The 24,904-nt window shown below is 41.9% G+C and overlaps 1 protein-coding gene across 1 annotated transcript; it reads right to left on the bottom strand.

Annotated features, from left to right (window-relative positions):
- Positions 1-1,198: 1,198 nt before the first annotated feature.
- PGBD2 (piggyBac transposable element derived 2) lies at positions 1,199-23,754 on the bottom strand (the record flags this gene model as incomplete). The annotated part of the gene is made up of 2 exons (XM_080803276.1): positions 1,199-2,951; positions 23,585-23,754. The coding sequence occupies 2 exons, from the start codon at positions 23,752-23,754 to the stop codon at positions 1,199-1,201; spliced, it is 1,923 nt and encodes a 640-aa protein (XP_080659402.1).
- Between the last annotated feature and the right edge of the window lie 1,150 nt (positions 23,755-24,904).

Here is a 24,904-nt window from a genome sequence, read left to right as displayed (position 1 = left end):
AATTTTTACAAAGATGCACATTTTTGCCTTATTTACTATTTTTTAAAAGATTATTTATTTGAGAGAAAGTATAAGCAGGAGGCAGAGGGAGAGGGAGAAGAAACTCCCCACTGAGCAGGGAGCCTGATATGGGGTTTGATCCCAGGACCCTGGGATCAGGACCTGAGCCAAAGGCAGACTCTTAACGGACTGAGCCACCTAGGTGTCCCTAAATGTAATAATTTAGAATGTATTTTCTCCATTTGCATTTTAACTTTGGTAATGAATGACAATGTTAGTTTTGTACAGCGGAATATGTGCCCCCTCTTAAATTTATGCTGTTGTAGAAAGTTCTTTCCCAAATAAAGAGAAGACATTCAACATCCTTTCTTTGATTTCTGATAGTTCCAAATTTTTACATGTATTTCTTTAATTCTTCTGGAGTATATTTCACTATTTTTCAACATAAAATATTTTCTGTTTCAAAACTTAATCCCAAACTTCAGAATTTATACAGGTAGAATTTAAATCAATGGGGAAATACACATATATTTTCATTAATGATGCAAACCATCATTTTGGGGGGGGAAACAGATTCCTATCTCACATTAGTTATAAAAATGGATTCCATAAGGCTATACTTGAATTAGGAAAATATATTTATCAGAAAATACAAACTCTACAAATCTAGCCATCTGGATAAACACAAGGCAGATTATCTATCCCTGGACAGTTTGCTAGTGTTAAAGTGAAATAATGTGACAAAATATCCTTCATCATCCTAATATCATGCTTATATACTATTGTCCTATCTTAGATTATAATCAATAGCATACAATTATAAAACTTTTTCAGTCTTCATGAAAGTTTCTCTAAGTTTTTGGCTGTATTTGATTTTCTTGACTAGGACTCAGCTATCACCCGGAGCAAGATTTTTATTTGAATAAAAAGGGGCCCATCATTGAAATAAATAACAGTATAGAGACTTAGAAACACCTATAATTATCAATATAAACAGTAACTTATGTTACATGTAGGCATCACAGAAGACAACAAAAATATAACTGTAACGGACATGGTGGGGGGGATACAAAAGCACATCATTAGGGATTCAGGTCTCTTTTCCAATGCAAAACCCAGTGCTCCACGTACTGTATGTAACTGGCTGTGGGCATCTCACGAGCCAAGCTTCCAGAGGGCTCCCTCTGCCCACCGTGCATCACCGGATGTGGTATTCCCTGAAGCACTTGGCGTGGACACCCTTCTGGCACTTCTCGCAGCGGGTGTTGGTCTGCGAGTGGCAGAGGGCACACCGGGTCCTCTTGTCCTGGTGGACTATCCAGTGCCCAATCATGTCAAAGCGGCTCTCAGTTTCCAGCCGCCTGCTTCGCCGCCCCTGCGAGGACATGTCAGCATTGCTCTCTAGGTACACGCAGGCCACGTACCTCCGGAAGGCCAGGAGGTCCACCTGAGCGTCGTGGCTGCAGATCCTGTGCAGCTGCCAGGCATTATTGAGGGCGGCATCGATGACGTAGCCGATGAAGCTCGAGTACCACTTCATGCCACGGATCTTCACCTTGTACTTGGCAATATTCTGGTCCATCCGACTGACACCCCCCACCTTCTCCTGGTACAGCTTCACCAGGGAGGGCTGATGGACCTGGGTCCGCGTCTTGGCTGCTCCCGCATGGTGGCCAGTGAGCCCCACGGGCTCTATACCCACGGCATTGGAGCAGATGTTGACCACGCTGCTATCATGCCAGCGGCACACGATAATCTCCTCGCTCTCATCAACTTTATAATCAAACGAGCCCCTCTTCATTTTCTTCAGTTCTTTGGGATCTTTGAGGGGACATCTCTCAGTCCTGTACTCACGAACAGTTCCTGTGGCCTTCACCCCCTTTTTCCTCAAAATGGACATGAGTTTGACACTTGTAAAAACCTTGTCAAAGAATATGTGGTATGGCAGACAGCCACGCTCCTGCAGCGCGTCCACGAACTTGACCACCATACTTCCTCCGAGGTCCAGGCCCCTGTGCGATTTGGTGAACAGCGTGCCCTGGGAGGGCTCAAACCACACCAGGTAGCCCCTGCTGGTTGTCCCACACCAGATCTTGTAGCCCAGCCGCGTGGGCTTCCCGGCACGCAGCTGCTTGGATCCCCGGTGCCCGAAGTACTCACACATGGACTCTCCGAAGCTGTAGAACTCTTCCAGGGGTGCGTGCTTCTGGAAATTGCGATTCATCCGGACAATGAGAGGTCTGACTTTGGCAAACCTGTCACTTTCATCCAGCTCAGTGTTATCTGCAAAATGCAGGTATGAGAAGATCAGTTCAAATCTGTCCCTTCTAATTGCATCAGCCACAAGATGATGATGTGAATCGGGGGATGTTTCCCAAAACATCCTTCTCCTCGGGTAGGATATATACCCACTTAAAATCAAAATGCCCAAAACACACTTTAATTCCTGGGCTGTGAGCCCAAGGTTGACATTTTTCTGCCAAGCATAACGATTGGTTTCATTAACAATGAAATTAATTGTCCCTTCATCAAAGAACAACTCAAAGAGGCCGACAGGACTCAGTTCCTGGCTTCTGAGATCCTCTATGTGAGGATCCGATGCAGTCCAACTGCTGAAGTCGGGTCGGATATCTCTTTTCGTCCAAATACGCTGAGGCTCCACCATGGCCTTCTGCCGCTTCGTGGCCGGCGGCAGGTCCTCCTCCTCCTCGGTGCCAGAATCCTCGGGCACCACAAAGGCATGCAGGATGCTGCCTGGCAGGTGGGAGCCTCGCCGGCCATCTTCATCACCGGAGTCCTCGTCAGTGAAGTCCCCTGAGGCATTGTCTGGAGGTGCAATAAAGATCTCCTCCCGGCTGTGGCCGCACTCATCCTCCTCCAGTGCATTCAGGACCTCCAGCAGCTTTGTAGACTTTGGCTTTGAACTGGCTCCACTCCCAACAGTGAAGCTGCTGCAACGACAGCAAACAAAATGTGGAGCAGAGACAATGCGTCAGCAGAAAACTCTGTTCAAGGACTGCCTGAGAGGACGGCGCTCCCTCCACAGAGTCCCAAGCCTCAACAGCATCCCAGACCCAGCACCACCAGGCCCAGGGCCAGGTAAGGGGATTTTTCAGACCAGCACACACTACTCTTTCAAGCACAAATGTATTTCAAGGGGAAGCATTCTAAAGAGACATTCGGTTCTTTCCTTCTTAAAGTGTGTGTGGTTTATTTTTTTTAATTTTTTATTTCTTTTCAGCGTAACAGTATTCATTGTTTTTGCACCACACTCAGTGCTCCATGCAATCCGTGCCCTCCCTAATACCCACCACCTGGTTCCCCCGACCTCCCACCCCCTGCCCCTTCAAAACCCTCAGGTTGTTTTTCAGAGTCCATAGTCTCTCATGGTTCACCTCCCCTTCCAATTTCCCTCAACTCCCTCCTCCCCTCCATCTCCCCTTGTCCTCCATGTTATTTGTTATGCTCAGTGTTTTGAATAGAGGATAGCCTCTATGGATAAATTCAGGAACCACGGTCATCTCCCAGGTAACAGTGACCACCCCCAGGAGCCTGGGCTATGCAAGTCACACCCACTGATGTCCTCTGACTCAGTGGCCCCAGGAGCTCTCCTTTCATCCCTCCGTCTGACCTGGGTCTTGCCTTTCCCTTATTAAGTTAGCAGTTACAAGTTCCTGTTTCCCAAGTTCTCAAACTCTCCCTACTGGAACTCCCACTACCCCAGTACAGGACCTGAGCAATTCAGATTTTCAGATGGCTCCCTCGACATCAGACAACTTACTATCTCCTAGCTGCAATTCAGAAGCCAAACAGACTCAGGAAACATGGAAACCCCTGCTATCCTGATTCTCCCTGCACAGGTGGGAACTAATCGGATGCCAAGAGACACTTGTATTTCATGAGCAGCAACCATGAGGAGGCACTTCCCAGGGACAGGCAGTGGACACACTCCCCTCCTGACCTGCACAGCAACTGTTCTAACTGGAGGAGGAAGAGGACGGTTCAACAAACAAGTAGCTATGCAGGATGGCACCAGGCCATGAAAGGGGCATCCTGGATAAGGGACAGAGAATATAGCGGAAGAGGAGGACTGGAGTTGCTATTTTACATGGATGATGAGTGAAGGCTCACAACGTGGAGGCCTGAAAAAGAGAGTGAGGCTTACAGACAGTAGAGACAGGGCATCTCAGGCACAGAGAAAGAACTACAAGTACAAGACCCTGAGCCTGAAGGCACTTGCTCTCTGTAAACAGCAAGAAGGCTTCAGAGGTAAGAAGAGGAGGAGAGCAGAGCTCTAGAGGCCCTCATCAGGACACTCTGTTGTGTTCAGCTATCACGGGAAGCCCTCTAGAGTGGACGGAGCAGGGCAGTGAGGCCTATCACTGCGGCTGTGAGAGTGGACAGGGCAGGGAAGGTGGGCACTAAGGCTGCCCTGTGCCACTCTGGCCCAACCTCCTCATGAGAAGAATTTCAACCAGAGGGAGGACACAGGCTTTACCACAGAAGTGACTTCTCTGCAGACCTGCCCTTGGACTTTGGAGTTCAAACCGCATTAGAGACTCACTCCAAACTCACATCCTGGACACTGACTCCATCAGCCTCTGTGCTCGAAGCCAGGGTACAGGAGGTGTGACCTCAGGGGAAGTAAGGTACTTCTCATGTCTGTGTGGCCAGGAAGGGAGAGAAAAACTGAAGCCCCAGGTCCCAGGGACCTCGGACAGCGGTTCTTGGGGGACAGTAGCCATTGACACAAGTCCCCTAGCCTCTCCTGGTTTGTAGCAGCAGATCCAGGCTTCCCACCAGTCTCACTACCGGAGCTGCTGTTTGCAGCCCTGCCCACCAGATACCCTCTGCACATGGCTCTTCAGACTCCTGGAGAAGGGGAGAGGGATAAAGATGAAGGAGTAGTAGGGGGACCCTATGCTTTCCTTGTCCCTGGAACACAGCTAGATAAATATCAAATCATTCTGAACACCCAAGAAATCAATCTGAGGACGGAAAAAAACAAAGTGCACAACTAGAGGGAGAAAAGAGGCTACACTGTGGAAGGTAGGAAATATGGAGACAGGATTTGGGAGAGCAAAGAATCGTGGGTGGTAGGGAGGGGAAGGAGCCCTGATCAGGGAGATAGGAGAGAGAGTATGTGAGAGAGTACATGTGGAGGGCACTGCACAAGAAAAACATTTCCCCAAAACCACTGAGGGAAAAAACGAGTGGGGCTGATTATAGCAAGTTCTTAGAAGCAGTGGAACTCAAAGTCTGAAGTATTAGGAGTTCACACCCTCACCAAGGCTGGAGCCTGGCCAGCAGAGAGGTGCTCCTATGGAGAAGGAGGGCAGAAACCCAGGAGTAGTCTTTTTGGAGTGCATTTGGGAGAGGTGGCACTGCCTCTCCAGGGACAAAACAGCCAGCAACACCAGTGAGCTGCCCTGCCCATGAACAGAGGAGCAGAGGCAGCTTCTGAGTACAGCTAACCTGGGCACTGGCTTTTGTGTTGCATTTTACCATGAACTCCAAGTCCCTGCACGTTTGGGTGACTGTTCTTCACGGACGAAGTGGCACCAGCCACAGTGTGGCTAGACGCTCCCCTGGAGGATTAGTGCAGGTCCATGCTACACTAGATCCTGAAAATGTGGAGTTTTGAAACCCAGCCAGCATGCATGAGATGGCTACTGGGTGGGCAAACAGCTCAGACACAGGGTGAAGGCAGGGATGTGAGGGAAGCCAGGGACAAATGAGGGGAGATTTGTTCCCTCGTCTGTGAGAGCTTCCTGAATAGCAGTGAGCACGATCTCCCATCTCCAGGGAACAAAGAGTGGGGTGACGCCATTTTTATGTGCCGCCATCTGCCCCAGTCAGCACTGACGGACTTCAGTGAGCAGTACAGCGCACACAGTGGAGGCTTGACACACTCTCCTAAGCTCTAGGTGTTTTTTCCCTAGGGCAAGTGTGATGGAGAACCAGAAGAGGGGCTGGGCCTCTCTCCCAGAAAACCAGTGCAAACTCCCCACACCCAAGTCTACCAAACATAGATTAAAACAAAACCAGCTCTAGTGGATACCGGATCCAGCCTTTTGTCTGTTTTTTCAAGATTTTATTTACTTATTCGAGGGGAAGGGGAGCAGGAGCAGGGGGAGGGGCAGAGGGAGAAGTAAACTCCCCGCTGAGCAGGGAATCTGATGTGGGGCTCGACCCCAGGACCCTGGGATCCTGACCTGAGCTGAAGGCAGCCACTTAATCAACTGAGCCATCTAGTCACCCCGGAATCTAGCCTTTTTAACAGGAAGACCACAGCATACCTGGTTCAGACTCACCTCACACTGGACAAGGGTCAAACACTCCTCATTGAAAGTAGGGTTAAACATTGTAGAGAACTGAACTGAGGGAAAAAGCGGTCAAAACACAGCAGCAGGGGTGCCTGGGTGGCTCAGTGAGTTAAGCCTCTGCCTTCAGCTCAGGTCATGATCTCGGGGTCCTGGGATCGAGCCCCGCATCGGGCTCTCTGCTCAGCAGGGAGCCTGCTTCCCCTCTCTCTCTCTGCCTCTCTGCCTACTTGTGATCTCGCTGTCATATAAATAAATAAAATCTTTAAAAACAAAAAAACAAAAAAAAAAGCAGCAGAGTGCACAAAGCACACACCGGAAACACTTCCTGAAGGGCCAGGCCCTGGTCAGTATGTGATTTCTTTCTTTCTTTCTTTTTTTTTTTAAATGACTTCTTAATGTAGTCATTACTCCCATGAGGAGGAAACATAAAGGCTTTCCTAACACATGGAAGACAGAGACTGAGGCAAAAATGCCAAGAGGGAAGAATTCATACCAAAAGAAAGAACAAGAAAAAGTCACAGCCAGGGACCTATTCAAAACAGATATAAGTAATACGCCTGACCCAGATTTTAAAACAACAATCATCAGGATACTAGATGGGCCTGAGAAAGGTATAAAAGACAACAAAGAATACTTTACACCACAGAGGTAAGACCTAAACACTAGTCAGTCTGAAATAAAAAAATACTATAACTGAGATGCAAAACCAATTAGATATAATGACCACAAGGATGGAAGAAGCAGAAGAATAAATGATACAAAAAATAAAATTATAGAAAATAATTAAGCTGAAAAGAGGGGAAGAAAAATACTAGATGACAAATGTAGACTTATTGAATGCAGTGACATCATAAAGCACACAACATTCATATCATAGGAGTCCCAGAAGAATTAGAGAAAGAGGGAAGAAGGTTTACTTGAGGAAATTATAGCTGAAAAACCTCCCTAATCTGGTGAGGAAACAGATATCCAAATCCAAGAGGCACAGAGAACTTGGACCAAAATTGACAAAAGCAGGGCAACACCAAGATATAGTGTAGTAAAATCTGCAAAACAGAGAGATAAGGAAAACATCCTGAGAGCAGCAAGGGAAAAGAAATCCCTAAATTACAAGGGAAAACATACAAGGTTAGCAGCATATCTACCCACAGAAACGTAACAGGCCAGAAGAGAGATGCATGATATATTCAATGTGCTCAATGGGAAAAATATGCAGCCAAAAATACTTTATCCAGCAAAACTGTCATTTAGAATAGAAGGAGAGAGAAAGGGTTTTTCAGACAAATAAAAGCTAAAGGAGTTCATGACCACTAAATCAGCTCTGCAAGAAATATTAAAAGGGACCCTTTGAGAAGGAAATAAAAAGCACAAGCAACAAAAACAGGTAAGAAACAGAGAAAATCTATAGGAACAGTGACTTCACGAGTAACACAATGGCACTAAATTCATATCTATCAATACTCACTCTGAATGTAAACAAACTAAATGCTCCCATCAATAGACACAAAGTATCAGAATGGATAGAAAACAATATCCATCTCTATGCTGCCTATAAGAAACTCACTTTAGACCTAAAGACACTTGTAGATTGAAAGTGAGGGGATGGAGAACCATCTATCATGCTGATGGACATCAAAAGAAAGCCGGTGTTACCATACTTATATGAGACAAGCTAGATTTTAAACTAAAGACTGTAACAAGAGATGAAAAAGGACACTATTATAAAGGGGTCTTATCAACAAGAACATCTAGTAACTATACATATTTATGCCCCCCAAACTGGAGTACCCAAATATAAAAATCAATTAATAACAAATTTAACCAAAATAATCAATAATAGGGGCGCCTGGGTGGCTCAGTGGGTTAAAGCCTCTGTCTTCAGCTCAGGACATGATCTCAGGGTCCTGGGATCGAGCCCCGTGTCGGGCTCTCTGCTTGGCAGGGAGCCTGCTTCCCCCTCTCTCTCTGCCTGCCTCTCCGCCTACTTGTGATCTCTGTCTCTCTGTCAAATAAATAAATAAATAAATAATCTTTAAAAAAAATCAATAATAGTACAGTAATATTAAGGGACTTTTAACAGCCCATTTATAACAATAGACAGATTATCTGAGCAGGAAATCAACAAGGAAACAATGGCTTTAAATAACAAACTGGATCAGATAGACGTAACAGATATATTCCAAACATTTCTTCCAAAAGCATCAGAATATACATTCTTTTTGAGTGCAAATGGAACATTCTCCAGAAGAGATCACATGCTGGGTTACAAATACAGCCTCAACAAATACAAAAAGACTGAGATCATACCACACATATTTTCTCACCACAACGCTATGAAAGTTGAAGTCTACCACAACAAAATGTATGGAAAAACCACATATACACAGAGGTTAAAGAACACCATAATAATGAATGGGTTAAAAAAAAAAAAAGAAGAATGAATGGGTTAATAAAAAAATTAAAGAAATTAAAGAAACTACAAGAAAGCAAATTAAAATGTAAACAGGACAATCCAAAAATTTTGGCATGTAGCATAAGCAGTCCTAAGAGAGAAGTATACTGCAACACAGGCCTACCTCAAGAAGCAAGTAAAGTCCCAAATATACAATCTAACCTTATACCTAAAGGAGCTAGAAAAGGAACAGTAAATAATGACTAAAGGAAGCAGAAGAAGGGAAATAATAAAGATCAGAGTAGAAACAAATGATATAAGAACAAAAAAACCCAGAACAGATCAGTGAAACTAGGAGCTGATTCTTTGAAAGAATTAATAAGATTGATAAAACCCCAGCCAGACTTACCACAAAAGAGAGAGACAGAGAGAGAGAGAGAGAGAGAGAAAGGACCCAAAAAAATAAAATCACGAATGCAAGAGGAGAGATCACAACTAATACCAGAGGAGAGATCACAACTAATACCACAGAAGTACAAACAATTATGAGAATATTATGAATACTAATATGCCAAAAATTGGACAATCTGGAAGAAATGGATAAATTCCTAGAAACATATGAACACCAAAAGTGAATCAGGAAGAAATAGAAAATGTGAACAGACCCATAACCAGCAAATAAATTAAATCAGTAATCAAAAATCTCCAACAAATGAAAGTCAGAGCTAGATGGTTTCTCAAGGAAATTCTACCAAACATTTAAGGAAGAGTTAATACCTATTCTTCCCAAATTGTTCCAAAAAAATAGAAATGGAAGAAAACCTCCCCAAATCATCTATGAGGCAAGCATTATCTTGATTACAAAACCAGAGAAAGATCCCAGTGAGGCCAATATCCCTGATGAACATGGACAGAAAAATTCTCAACATACTAGGAAACTGAATCCAACACTACACTAAAAGAATCATTCAGCACAATCATGTGAGATTTACTCCTGGGCTACAAGGATTGTCTGATAGCCACAAAGCATTCAACATGATACACCACATTAATGAAGTAAAGGTCTGGTCCTCTCAATAGATGGAAACAGATGGAATATTTTCCATCTCAATAGATGGAAAAAAAAATTTGACAAAGTACAACATCCATTCTTGATAAAAACCCTCCACAAAGTTGGGATAGAGGGAACATACCTCAACATCATAAAGGCCAAGTATGAAAGACTCAACTAATATCCTCAGTGGGGACAAATAGAGCTTTTCCTCCAGGGTCAGGAACAAAACAGGGACGTCCACTCTCACCACTATTATTTAAAATAGTACCGGAAGTCCTAGCCTCAGCAATCAGACAACAAAAACAAATAAAAGGCATTCAAATCTGCAAAGAAGTCAAACTTTCACTATTTGCAGACAACATGATCCTCTATTTAGGAAACCCAAAAGACTCCAGGAAAATAAATGCTGGAACTGATAAATTCAGCAAAGTTACAGGATATAAAATTGATGTAGAAATCTTTTGCATTTCTATATACCAATAATGAAGCAGCAGAAAGAGAAATCAAGGAATCGATCCCATTTACAACTGCACCGAAACAATCAGATACCTAGGAATAAACCTAACCAAAGAGGTTAAAGATCTGTAACTCTGAACTATAGAACACTTATGAAAGAAATTGAGGAAGACACAAAGAAATGGGAAAACATTCCATGCTCATGGATTAGAAGAACAAATGGGAAAATGTCTATACTACCCAGAGCAAACAATACATTTAATGCAATCTCCATCAAAATACCAGAGGTAGTTTTCACAGAGCTAGAACAAACAATAGTAAAATTTGTATGGAACCACAATAGACCCCAAATAGCCAAAGCAATCGTGAAAAACAAAACCAAAGCTGGAGGCATCACAATTTTGGACTTTAAACTATATTACAAAGCAGTAATCATCAAGACAGTATGATACTTGCACAAAAGCAAACACACAGATCAAGGAGCACAAGAGAGAACCCAGAAATGGATGTAGCCCTATATGGTCAACTAATTTTGACAAAGTAGGAAAGAATATCCAATGGAAAAAAGAAAGTCTCTTCAACAAATGGTGTTGGAAAAATTGGACAGCCACAAGGAGAAGAATAAAATTGAGCCACTTTCTTACACCATACACAAAAATAAACTCAAAATGGATAAAAGATCTCAATGTGAGACAGGAATCCATCAAAATCCTATAGGAAAACACAGGCAGCAATCTCTTTGACCTGGGCCGTAGCAACTTCTTTCTAGACACATCTCCAAAGGCAAGAGAAACAAAAGCAAAAATGAACTACTGGGTCTTCATTAAGATCAAAAGCTTATGCACAGTGAAGGAAACAATCCATAAAGCTTAAAGGTAACCTATGGAGATGGGAGAAAATGTCTATAAATGACATAGCTGATAAAGGGTTAGTACCCAAAATCTATAAAGAACTTATCAAACTCAATACCACAAAATCAAATAATCCAGTTAAGAAATGGGGCAGAAGACGTGAATAGACATTCTTCCAAAGAAGGCATCCAGCTGGCTAACAAACACATGAAAAGATGCTCAACATCACTCAACATCAAGGAAATACAAATCAAAATCATGATGAGATACTATTCACATCTGTCATAATGGTTAAAATTAACAACACCAGGAACAGATGTTGGCAAGGATGCAGAGAAAGGGGAACCCTCTTGCACTACTGGTGGGAAGGCAAATTGGTGCAGCCCCTCTGGAAGATAGTATGGAGGTTCCTCAAAGAGTGAAAAATAAAACTACCCTATGATCCAGCAATTATACTACTAGGTAAGTATACAAACTACTAGGTAAATATACCCAAAGGATACAAAAATACTGGTTGAAGGGGCAACATGAACCCCAATATTTATAGCAGCACTATCAACAATAGCAAAACTATGAAGAATCCAAATATTTATGGACTGATGAATGGATAAAGATGGGGTGTGTGTAATGGAATAATACTCAGCCATCAAAAAGAATGATGTCTTCTCATTTGTAAAAATGTGGATGGAACGATAGGGGATTATGTATGCGAAGCAAAGTCAGTCAGAGAAAGACAAATACCATATGATTTCACTCATATACGGACTTTAAGGAAAAAAAAAAAAAAAAACACCACCCAGATGAACACAGGGGAAGGAACTAAAAAAAAGAGTGGGAAATATACCACAAGAGATTTTTTATTATAGAGAACAAACAGGCTTGCTGGAGGGGAGGTGGGCAGGGGATGGGGTAACTGGGTGATGGGTATTAAGGAGGGCACTTGTGAGGAGCAGTGGGTGTTATATTTAAGTGATGAATCACTGAATTCTAGTCCTGAGCCAATATTATAGTATATGTTAACTACCTAAAATTTAAAGATTTTATTTATTTATTTGACAGAGACAGAAATCACACATAGACAGAGAGGCAGGCAGAGAGAGAAAGGAAAGCAGACTCCCTGCTGAGTAGAAAGCCCAATGTGGGGCTTGATCCCAGGACCCTGAGATCATGACCTGAGCTGAAGGCAGAGGCTTAACCCACTGAGCCACCCAGGTGCCCCTTAACTACCTAAAATTTAAATAAAAACTTGGGAGGGGGGAAGACTTGTCGAGTGGCAAAGCTTACAGGCACTAAGGCAGTCCAACAGCAACCATTTTGTGGATTAAAAGGTGAGGAAGGAGTGCCAGGGTGGTGCAGTCAGTTAAGCAACCAACTGTTGGATTTAGTTTGGGTCCTGATCTCAGGGTTGTGAGAATGAGCCCCACATCCGGCTCTGTGGTCAGCCTGGAGTGTGCTCTCCCATTCCCTCTGCCCCTCCTGCCTTTGCTTTCTCTCACTCAAAAAATAAATAAATCTTAAAAAAATTAAAAAAGGAGAGGAAAGAAAATCACATTTTTAGATACAAGGTGGACACTGGAGCTACAGAACCACACCCATACCGCATACACTACCTTGTTCTGTCTCATCTTGTCTCCAATCTCCCTTTTCTCTTCCCTCTTCCTCCTTTTTCCTTCCTAGACACCAAATGCTTAGTGAGGCCAGCAGGGCCAAGAGCTAAAAATGTCATGGGCTTGGCCTTCCAAAAAGAGAGGAGTAATTACTTGCATAAAGCCTTTCATCAAACACACTTACCTTGAAGTTGAAGCCATGATGAACTGGAAACATAGAGTTATCTATATGTGCAGTCAAAGAACCTGTAAGACAACAGAAGTTGATTTTTAAAAAAATCGTATCTTGGGGTGCCTGCGTGGCTCAGTGGGTTAAAGCCTCTGCCTTTAGCTCAGGTCATGATCCCAGGGTCCTGGGAGCGAGTCCTGCATCGGGCTCTCTGCCCAGTGGGGAGCCTGCTTCTCTGTCTCTCTCTGCCTACCTGTGATCTCTATCTGTCAAATAAATAAATAAAATCTTTTAAAAAAATTGTATCTTAATTAGCAAGGCAACAGGACCTTCTCCACACTTTAGAGGAAGAAACATCTCTAGCTTAAGGTTCACCAGCAACCAGAGGGGGATGGATTCAGTACACACAGGAGATGGTGTTGTCAACTGGCTAATTGGGGGGAAAAACAATGAGCTCTCTACTTCACACCAAAATATATTATAGGGCACAGTGTTCACCATCAGAGCTATTGGCATGTGGGTTGGGTGAGTCTTTGTTGTGGGGGGCTATCCTGTGTATTATGGGATGTTTAGTAGTTTTCCAGGCCTCTACCCACTAGATACCAGTAGAACACCAATCCCCTACTTGTGGAATTCAGTTATGTATCTAAACATTGCCATGTGTCCCATAGGGGACAAAACTGCACCTGGTTGACAACTATTATTCTCTATCAAGACTACCAATAGAGGGGCACCTGGGTGGCTCAGTGGGTTAAAGCCTCTGCCTTCGGCTCGGGTCGTGATCCTGGGGTCCTGGGATGGAGCCCGGCATCGGGCTCTCTGCTCAACGAGAGGCCTGCTTCCTCCTCCTCTCTCTCTCTCTCTGCCTGCCTCTCTGCCTACTTGTGGTCTCTGTCTGTCAAAAAGATAAATAAAATCTTTAAAAAAAAAAAAAAGACTACCAATAGAACCTATTGTAATAATGGAAATATTTTCTACCAATGCTGCCCAATATGGTAGCCATGAGCCACATGTGGTTATTAAACACCTGATATATATGGTTAGTGTGACTAAGAAAATGAATTTTTAATTTTATGTAATTTTAGTTAATTTCAATGAAAATAGTCACATGTGCTTTGGCCAGTGGCCACTATATTAGATAATGAAGTCTAAGATATATAAAGAACTAACTATGAAACAGCATCTTCTTAACAACCAAGGGATCAAAGAAAAAATTAAAGGGGAAGTTATAAAGTACCTTAAGATTCTCTCTCTCCCTTTCTTTCTGCCCCCTCCCCCGCCCCTGCAACTCGTGTGCTCTCTTTCTCAAATACATAAAATTAATAAATAGTATCTGAAACAAATGAAAAGGGAAACACAACATACCAAAACATTTAGGTTGCAGCAAAAGATTTCTAGGAGAGAAGCTTAATGCTATAAACACATACATAAAAAAAAAAAAAAAAAACCCAGAATGATCCCAAATAAAAAACTTAACTTTATACCTCAAGGAACTATAAAAAGAACAGATGAATGGATAAAGAAGAAGTGGTGTGTGTATATATATATGCATATATATTTATATTTATATATGTAATGGAATATTATTCAGCCATAAAAAATGAAACCTTCCCATTTGCAAAGACATGGATGGAGTCAGAGAATATAATGCTAAGTGAATTGAGTCAGATAAAGACAAATACCATATGATTTCATCCATATGTGCAATTTAAGAAAAAAAATGGGCAAAGAAAGAAAAAGAGAGAGAGGGAGAAACCAAGAAATGACTCTTAATTATAGAGAACAAACTGATGGCTATCAGAGGGGAGGTGGGTTGGGGATGGGTAAAATAGGTGATGGGGATTAAGGACTGGACTTACGATGAGCACAGGGTGATGTATGGAACTGCTAAATGACTATATTGTACACCTGAAACTAATATAACATGTATATTAACTATACTGGATTTTAAAATTAAATTAAAATATTTAAAAAAAGAATAACCTAAGCCCAAAGTTAGCAGCAGAAAGGGATTAAAAGACTGGAGCAAAAATAAGCAAAAGAGAGAACAGAAAAATAATTGGTAAGCTTAACAAAACTAAGAATTAGTTTTTTGAAAAGATGAACAAAATTGACAAATTTCTAGCTACAGTATCCAAGAAATAGAGAGAACCCAAATCAACAAAATTATAAACGAAAGAGGAGAAACTAACTGATACCACAGAAACAAAGGATCATAGAGGCTACAATGAATGATTATTGATTATACGCCTATAAACTGGACAACCTAGAACAAGTTGATAAATTCTCAGAAACACACAATCTACTGAGACTGAATCAGGAGAAACAGAACATTTGAACAGTCTAATTACTAGTAGAAAGACTGAATCAGTAATGTCAACTCTCCCAACCAAAAAACAAACAAAAACGAAAAGACAAAAACAAAGAGCAAAAACCCAACATCAAATGCACTCACTGGTGAATTTTACCAAGCAATTAAAGAACAATTAATGCCAGTTATTCTAAAACTCATCCAAAAAAAAACCAAAAAAACAAAAAAACAAAGGGAAGGAACACCCTAAACTTATAAGATGAGCATTACCCCAATACCAAAGCCTGATAAAGACATTACAAGAAAAGAATGGAATGTGAGGAAAATTCAAAAAACAAATATAGAGGTGTTGTCAGCAGATGGTGGCTGAGCTCCAGGCCTTCATTCCCCATGGAAATGCAAGTTAACAACAATATATGAACACGAATACCTTTGTGAGAACTCTAGAGACCACTTGAAATGGTGTAGGACCCAGGCCAACAGAAAAATAAGATGGTATTCCATTTAAAAGGATAGAAAAGTTCATGGCATTTTGTGCACGGACAGATCTCTCCCTGTCAGATCAGTAAGAGACAACTAGGGTAAACACAGCGACTCTTCCCTAAGGATGGAAATCAGAGCAGACTACGAGTCCAACATTCTAGCTTGTCTGGGGGCTGCCTGAGGGCTAGATTTCTGCCTCATCAGACTTGCAGCACTGATGGGAATGGCAGCAGTTTGGAGGTTACTGAAAATGAAGGCAGGTGTCACAGTACACTAGAGCTACAGAAATTCTACAGTTTTACATGCAGATGCCAGGGAGAGATAAAGATTATACACTTCTGAGAAGAAATTAGGGACAAGCTACTCATGGTAACTGAAACAATTAAAAGTACAGAAAATGTTGATGAGGTTCGAAACTTCTAGGTGGGCTGACTAGTGAAGTATTCCCCTGAACAAAGACAGGCTATAAAGATTGAGAGAGGAGACTGGGTTTTTTTGTTTGTTTGTTTTGTTTTGTTTTTTGAATGGCCAAATCCCAACAACAGATCATGAGCATACAAATAAACTGGGAAACATGGCCCAACGACAGAAACAAAATAAAACTCCAGAAATGGATCTGAAAGTCAGACTGCTGAATTTCTTGGTGAAGAATTTAAAACAATTTGTTAAAGATAGTCAATGAGCTAAAAGAGAACACGGAGAGACACAAAATCAGGAAATGCATGAATAAAATGAGAATATTAATAAAAAGAAGCAAATTCTGGAGCTGAAAAATACAATAACTGAGCCAGCATTACCCTGATACTTGAGCCAGATTAAGATACTAGAAGAAAACGAAAAACCAGTATCCTTGACAAATACTGATCCTCAAGAAAATATTATTAGCAAAGTAAATTCAATAGTACATTGAAAGGATTCTATACCACAACAAAGTGGGATTTATTTCTGGAATGCAAGGATAGTTCAACTTGAGAATAAAAAAATCTACCAATGTAATATACCAAGTGAACAGAATGAAAGGCAAAAGCCATATGTTCACACCAAAAAATGCAGAAAAAACATTTAACAAGATTCAACACTCTTTTATGATAAAAAACTCTTAATAAGCTAGGACTAAAAGGAAACCAACTCAACATAATAAAGATGAAATATGAAAAAAAATCATAGCTAATATACAAAATAGTGAAAGACTGAAAGCTTTTCCTCTTAAAAACAAGATCAAGATAAACTTGTTTCCTCTGGCCTTTCTATTAAACGTAGTACTAGAAGTCTTAGCCAGAGCAATTAGGCAAGGAAAAGAAATAAAAGGCATCCAAACTGGAAAGAAAGAAGTAGAATTATCCATTTGCAGATAACATGATCTTACATGTAAAGATTTTTTTAAAAAGTCAGAATAAACAAGTTCAGCAAAGTTGCAGAACTCAAAATCAACATATCAAAAATCAGTTGCATTTCTATACATTAACAATGAACAACTTGAAGTAGAAATTAAGAACACAACTCCATTTACCACAGCATTGAAAAGAATAAATATTTAGGAAGAATCCTAACCAAAGAGGTGAAAGAACTGTACACTGAAAACAACAAAACATAAAGTAATTTTTTAAAAAAAATACACAAAAATAGAAAGATATCTTGTGTTCATGGGTTTGTAGACTTAGCATCAAAGACCTTGATACTGCCCAAAGTAATCTACAGGTTCAATGCAATCTCTATCAAAATCCCAAAATATTGGGGATATATATATATATTTTTCTAGAAATAGAAAAAGCCATCCTAAAATCATTTGGTATCAAGATATTCCAAATAGCCAAAATAATTCTGGAAAGGAAGAACAAAGTAGGAGAATTCACATTTCCTCATTTCAGTACGTATTACAAAGCTAAAGAAGTTGAAACAGTGTGACACTGGTATAATGACAGATACAGAGACCAGTTAATTGTAACAGAGCCAGAAATAAACCCTCACATATATGGTCAGGTAATCTTCAAAAAGGATGTAAAAACTACTCAATAGGGAAAGGACAGTCTCTTTAACAAATGGTATTAAAAAAAAAAAAAAACTAGGTATCTACATGCAAAAGAATAACGGTGGGCTCTTACATCATATACAAAGATTAACTCAAAATGTATCAAAGACCTAAATGAGGGGTGCCTGGGTGGCTTAACTTTTAAGCATCTGCCTTTGGCTCAGGTCATGGTCCCAGGATCCTGGGATACAGCCCCGCATCAGACTCCCTGTTGGGTGGGAAGCCTGCTCTCCCTCTCCCACTCCCACTGCTTGTGTTCCCTCTCTCGCTGTGTCTCTTTCTGTCAAACAAGTAAATAAAATATTTTAAAAACAAAGACCTAAACATAAGAGTTAAAATTATAAAATTCTTCAAAGATAACACAGCGTAAAGATTCAGAATATTGGATCTCTCAATGATTTCTTGACTATGAAACCAAAGCACCAGCAAAAAAGCAAATATTAAACGTGCATCAAAGGATACAATCAAGAGAGTGAAGAGACAACTAATGGAATGGGAAAAATATTTGCAAATCATATGATTTGACAAGAAGTTAATACACAAATAACTCCAACAACAGCAAAAAAAATAAGTGACCCAATCAAAACACGGACAAAGAACCTGTGTAGACATTTCTCCAAAGAAGATATACAAATGGCCGATAAGCATATGAAATGACGTTCAACATCACTAATCATTAGTAAAATGCAAACCACTACCACAATGAGGTATCGCCTCACACCCACTGGGATGATCACTATTAAAAAGAAAATAAGAAATGTTGGCGAGGCTATGGAAAATGAGAACGCTTGTGCTTTGCTGATAGGAATGTAAAATGGTGCAACCATTATGTAAACAGTCTGCTGGTCCCTCAAAAAATTAAAAATAGAGAACTACCATATCATCCAGCAATCTTACTTGTGGGCATGCAGTGAAAAGAACTGAAAGCAGAGTTTCCAAGAGACATCCATCTTCACAGCAGCACTGTTCATCACAGCCAAGAGGTGGGGGCAACTCAAATGTCCATTAAAGATGAATGGAAGAAAATGTGGTATATACTTACAGTGGACTATCATTCACCCCTAAAAAGGAAGGAAATCTAGTCAGTTACACTGAAACTTAAGGACACGCTAAATGGTATGAACCGGTCATGAAAAGACAAACACTATATGATTCTATTTACATGAGGTTTCTACAGTACTTAAATTCATAGAAACAGAAAGTAGAATGGTGGTTACCAGTGGAGGGAGGAGCGGGAAATGGGAAGACGATGTTTAACGGGGACAGAGTTTCAATGTTGCAAGACAAAAATATTCTGAAGATTGGCTGCACAGCAAGGTGAACATACTTAACACTACTGAAAAGTGGTTAAGACAGTACATTTTATTTTATGTTAATTTTTATAATTAAAAATAAAGAGAAGCATTATCAGAGGAAAAGAAGGTTACTTCATGGGAAAGAGTTTTTGACTCACTAAAAGGATAGAATAATTTTAAATTGTATGCATTTAATAACCACTTCAAAATATAAATTAACTGTAGACACCAGTAAATCTATCACAATAATATCAGATTTCAATATACTCTTCCAGAGATTAACGATCCAGCAGACAAAATTACTGAGACTTGAACAGCAGAACTGACATGGTGAGTCTATCCTAAATAAACAGCAGTGATATCGGTAAGATGGCAGAATGGAAAGGCCCCAGCTTGTCTCCCTACACTATGATTTGGCAGCCAACCACGGAAAAAGTGCTTTTGTATGAGCTTTGGGAACCAGGTAGGAGGCTTCAAAACCTGGGTGAACCCCAAGACTAAGAAACGCTTCTTTGAAAAGAGAGGCCAGGACTCTGGTGGCAAGCTCTCCAAAAGTAGCCCCAACTCTCTAGAGACTCAGCTCCAGGCCTGCTTGGCCCTACTCCTGCAACCAGTCGCATGGACAAAGAAACTCAGGAAGAACCACACTGTACACACCCCAGTGACAGGCCTGCCAGCCTTGGACTAGACTATGGATCCCAAAGCAGCTCTGTGTCCAAGTTTCTAGCCCTGCCCTTAGTCCTTCTCACCTAGGGACCCAGCAATCTCCATCTATCCCCTACTCTCCATGCCTCTAGCATTAGGCCTGCCAACAGCAGTGTCTGCTACAGACCCTTACTTGGCCCAGAGACTTGGTTTCAACCTCTCTCTGCCATAGTCTAAGAGGAAGCCCAGGGAACCGGAAGGAGACACACTGATCCAAGACTCCGGAGGCAGACCTGCTCACCTTAGTCCCAGCTGTGGGCCTTGAAGTAGAACTGTGATCCAGTTGCAGTCTTGCTTGGATGTGGTCCTAAACGGAGTCACATCTACCTGGGGAACTGGCAGGAACCACATCTATCTGCAGAAAAAGCTAACCATAAGAAAATGATCGATAAATTATACCACGTTTAAATGAAGAACTTTTTGGTTCATCAGGAGAAACTCATAAATAGAATGAGTTATCTGTAACAGATATAAGGAATTAGTATCTAGGAGATATAAAGAACTTAAGACATAAAAAGAAATCACAGGAACAATTAAGAAAAACACAATTAACACAACAGGGAAATGGGCAAAAGGATATCAGGATGCACTCCTCAAAGGAAATACAAACAGCACACAAACATGAAAATCTCATTACTATACATGAAATAAAAATTTTAAAAACAATTGAGATACCATTTCACATAGACTAGGTTGGCAATTTTGTTTGTTTGTTTCAGAAGTAGATTTATTAATTTACCAGTTGCATTAAAAAAAAATGCTCATTTCATCACATGCCCTCCTTAATGCCCATCACCCAGTTACCACATCCTCTCACTTACCTCCCCTCCAGCAACTCTCTGTTTTCTAGAGTTAAGAGTCTCTCACGGTTTTTCTCCCTCTCTGATTTTGTCTTATTTTTTTTCCCTCCCTTCCCCTATGATCCTGTTTTGTTTCCTAAATTCAACATGAGTGAAATCATATAATTGTCTCTCCCTGATTGACTTACTTCACTTAGCATAATACCCTCTAGTTCTATCCATGTTGTTTCAAATGGTAAGATTTCATATTTTGATGGCTGAGTAATATTCCATTGTATATATATACTACATCTTTTTTTTTTTGAAGATTTTATTTATTTATTTGACAGAGATCACAAGTAGGCAGAGAGGCAGACAGAGAGAGAGGAGGAAGCAGGCCCCCTGCTGAGCAGAGAGCCAGAAGCGGGGCTGGATCCGGGGACCCTGGGATCATGACCTGAGCTGAAGGCAGAGGCTTTAACCCACTGAGCCACCCAGGTGCCCCACTACATCTTTATCCATTCATCTGTCAATGGACATCTGGGCTCTTTCCACAGTTTGGCTATTGTGGACATTGCTGGTATAAACATTGGGGTGCATGTGCCCCTTCGGTTTTGGGGAAATACCCAGTAGTGCAATTGGCGGGTCATAAGGTAGAGTTCCATTTTTTACTTTTTGAGAAATATCTATAATGTTTTCCAGAGTGGCTATACCAGCTTAAAAGGAGTGTAAACAATGCATTAGTATCCAGTAAAGCTGAACACACCCAAACCAGCAATTCAGCCCAGGTATCTCTCTGGAGCCCGCGTTCTCAGCCTTAGCAGTGACACCTGAAGCTGAACAATTCTTTAGTGTGTGGGAGGGGTGGAGGAGATGGGAGGCTGTCCTGGGCATCATAGAATGTTTAGCAGCATGGGTGGTCTCTACCGGTTAGATACAGTAGCACCCCCCCCTTGCTAGGTATGACAACGCAAAGTGTCTTCCTGTCTCCTTCGCACGCATTTTCCCCTCCTCATGCCTCCCACCCTACTAAATAACCACTGCTCTAGTGGAACTACCGTCCCTGTGCACAAGGACACCGGGACAAGAATGCCCACTCCAACGCTGTTTATCTGTGATAGCAGAAACCAGAGACGGCCCAAATGGCCATCACTGGAACAGATGCAGTAGAACACGACAGAAAAAGTAAATGAAGAACTGTAGCCACACACACCCCTGAATCCCAAAAATACACTGAGCAAAACACACCAGAAAGCTTGCTACATGCTTCGTTTTATAAGGACGAAAAAGTTAAACAAAACTAATATATATTATGTAATATGTATTAAATATATAGAATATAAACTAATAAAATATAAACTAATATAAATAAAACTAATATATATATATATATAATAAATATACAATCTGCAAACACATACATACACATGGTAAAACTTTAAAGAAAAGCAAGGAAATGATTAAAAGGAGCTTGAGGACAGTGGTTACCTCTGGAAGAGAAAAGATATAATTTGCAGACACACAGTAAGTTTCTATTTTTTTTTAAGATTTTATTTATTTATTTGACAGAGAGAGGGAGAGCACAAGAAGGGGGAACAGCAAGCAGAGGGAGAAGCAGGCTCCACAGTGCAAGGGGAGCCTGATGTGGGACTCGATCCCAGGACCCTGGGATAATGGCCTAAGCCAAAGGCAGAGCTTAACCAACTAAGCCACCCAGGCGCCCTATAAGGTTCTATTTCTTAAACTGAGTGGGATATTCAGTTGTTTCATTATTCCTGCTGATATATAATGCATGCAAAATATGCACAAAATGCACATTTTATATATATAAATATATATATGTATATATATATATATATTCACACACTCACACATGCACACACAAAGGCACTGAGATACTAGCACACACGTGAGCAAATACTATCAGGGTGACGGACTCAGTGCCCCCAGGTGGGCAGCGATCTGCAGAAAGTGTTCATCTGGGATGTTCCAGAACAATGTATCTTGCGCAGCGGGTGGAAGAAAATTAGAGAACAGTCATCTTCCCACTCTACAGTCTCATGAAGAATCTCCTTACAGAATCCTTATTTCTCAAAGCCCGGCCTGCCCACATCGCAGCTTACGCACAGCGGCTCTCACCATCTCACCTCCTCCTCTCTCTGCTCTACTTGGCACTGCATGTAACTTCCCCTACAGCTTTTGAGGAAAACTCACTGCCCAACCAGACCACAAGATGCAGCATCCTGGAAACGAGTACCCATGGGCCCTCGGTGAATCTGAGTCCACCTCTACAGGGCTCCCACCTCCCTGCCCTTCTGACCTTCCTGGGCACTTGGGAAGGCTGGCTATAGGTGCTAGGTGACTGAAGAGTAGGAGAAAGACCTGGTCCTTCAAACCCTCTCCTCACCTCCCATTCACAAGTCAGCAGCCTGGTAAGAATGCAGACGACAAAGCCAGGAGTTGTGAGCTCTGTGACTACAGGCAAATCGCTGACCTTGGCTGTGCCCTCATTTCACCTCTACAAAGGGATCTTCCAGGTACCGATCCTAGTAGGGTTGTTATGAGGACAAGAGTCAGTGCATGTGAAGCTCTATAAGCATGTGGACGCTCTATAAGCATTTGCTATCATTTCAAATCCACAACCCCTCACCCACAATTCCCACAAGTCAAAAATGCTGGGAAAACTGAACACTTCTTCAAAATTTGGCAACACTCTGACAGCAAAATCTAAAATGATGGGAGGCTCTTTGGAATGTCTATTTCTATTCCTAACTGCAGATATCCATACATTTTGCTGCAGAAATTCTGTGTTTGATTGGGGGTGCTTCAGTGTGACTTTGATAAAATTCAAACATGTCTGGCTGGTTTGGGGTCAGAGTGTGTGATCTGTGCTACCACTTCAGCCACCCCCTCCTCAGCAATAGCTCATCTCAATGCCTTTTTCTCTGTTGTGCCCCAGGCAGTCCTCCATCCTCTTCCATTCACCAGCACTCAGTGACAGCCCCCGCCGTCACTGTGACACAGGCCCATCCTCACACCCTGCTGAGAACCTCCCCAGGTCACAATTGCAAGGGTCCTGGAATTAGGTCAAGGCCACCACCCAGCCTGGTCCCCAGGGCTCCCCCACCTAGCCCCTGCCTCGGCTGGCCGGGCGACGTCCTTCTCCAAGTCAAGGGTTCCTCTCATATGGTTTTCACCTTGATTACCGCATGCTGACCTCACCATGTGCTCCCCGGCCAGGCAGCTGCAGAATTTGTTCACCTTTCTATCCCCAGAAGCCAACACAGCTCCTGGCATGCCGCCGGTGAGTGCTTGCTGAACTGAACAACTCACACCACAGAGCAAACAGCCATTGTTCAGGTGACCCAATCCACCTCCTCCTCCATTAGGCCTTCATTTCCACTTCACCTTCTGACTCCGAGTCAGCTGTTTAGAACAGAACTAGGAACTACTGACATATGATTGACCCTAACCAAAATACATTTGTAAAGATTCTCTAAAACATGCATAGGAAATGGAAGAGTAGGAGAGAGTCTAGTCTGTCAGTGGAGTCAGTTAAGACAGCGGATTCAACCCTGACAGAAAGGGAAACTAAGCAAGTAGGGCAGCAGAAGCTACCTCCCCTTTTCAATGCTCCTCTCGCTATTCTCTCTAGGCTCTCCATCCCCTCCTGTGTGGCTCCTTCTTGCCCTGCCTGACAGCACCAACAGAGAAACAGAACGAGGGTACACAGTGCCCCTATATACTACGCAAATTCCCAACAACAATAATGTTTAGATGGAGGCTCCTGAGCAATCATATTGCGTACCCCCACACGTCCTCCATTTGGCAAACATCAAAAGTGTCTAACAGGTGCTAAGCATGTCTGTATAAAATTGCTAGTTTAACAGAGCTACCAAGGAGAGAAGATGGTAGAGATTAGGATCTGCAAAACAAGACCTAGTTAGGGAGGTCACAGAAAACTTCCCTAGGGAAGGGATGACTAGATGAAGATCTGCAAGGAAGAGTAAGAATTCCCTGAGCACACATGGAACAAAATCCCCTTAGGGAGAACAGCAAGCAAGGAAAGAAGCAAAGCCAGTCAGAGCAGAGCAGGGAAACTGAGGAAGAGGGTGCAAGAAGAGACTGGACCAGCCATTCTGAAATGAGGCCTTGAGGTCACCATTAAGAAGTCTTACCTTTGTCCTACAGCACGGGGAAATTTTATTTACTTGTGCATCTTTAATTTTGTTTTTATTTTAATCCTAGTTAGTTAACAGTGTTATACTAGTCTCACATTTGCAATATAGTGATTCAATAATTCCACATACATCATCTGATACTCATCACAACTGCTCTCCTTAATCCCCATCTCTTACTTAACCCATGCACCTACCCCCATCCCTTCTGATAACCATCAGTTTGTTCTTTATAGTTAATGGTCTTAATTTATCTTTCTTTTTTTTTT

This window comes from Martes martes (assembly GCF_963455335.1).
Source record: "Martes martes genome assembly, chromosome: 5".
Taxonomy (NCBI): Eukaryota; Metazoa; Chordata; class Mammalia; order Carnivora; family Mustelidae; genus Martes; species Martes martes.
The sequence above is the reverse complement of the archived record's forward strand: the minus strand, read 5'-3'. Positions and strand labels throughout refer to the sequence as shown.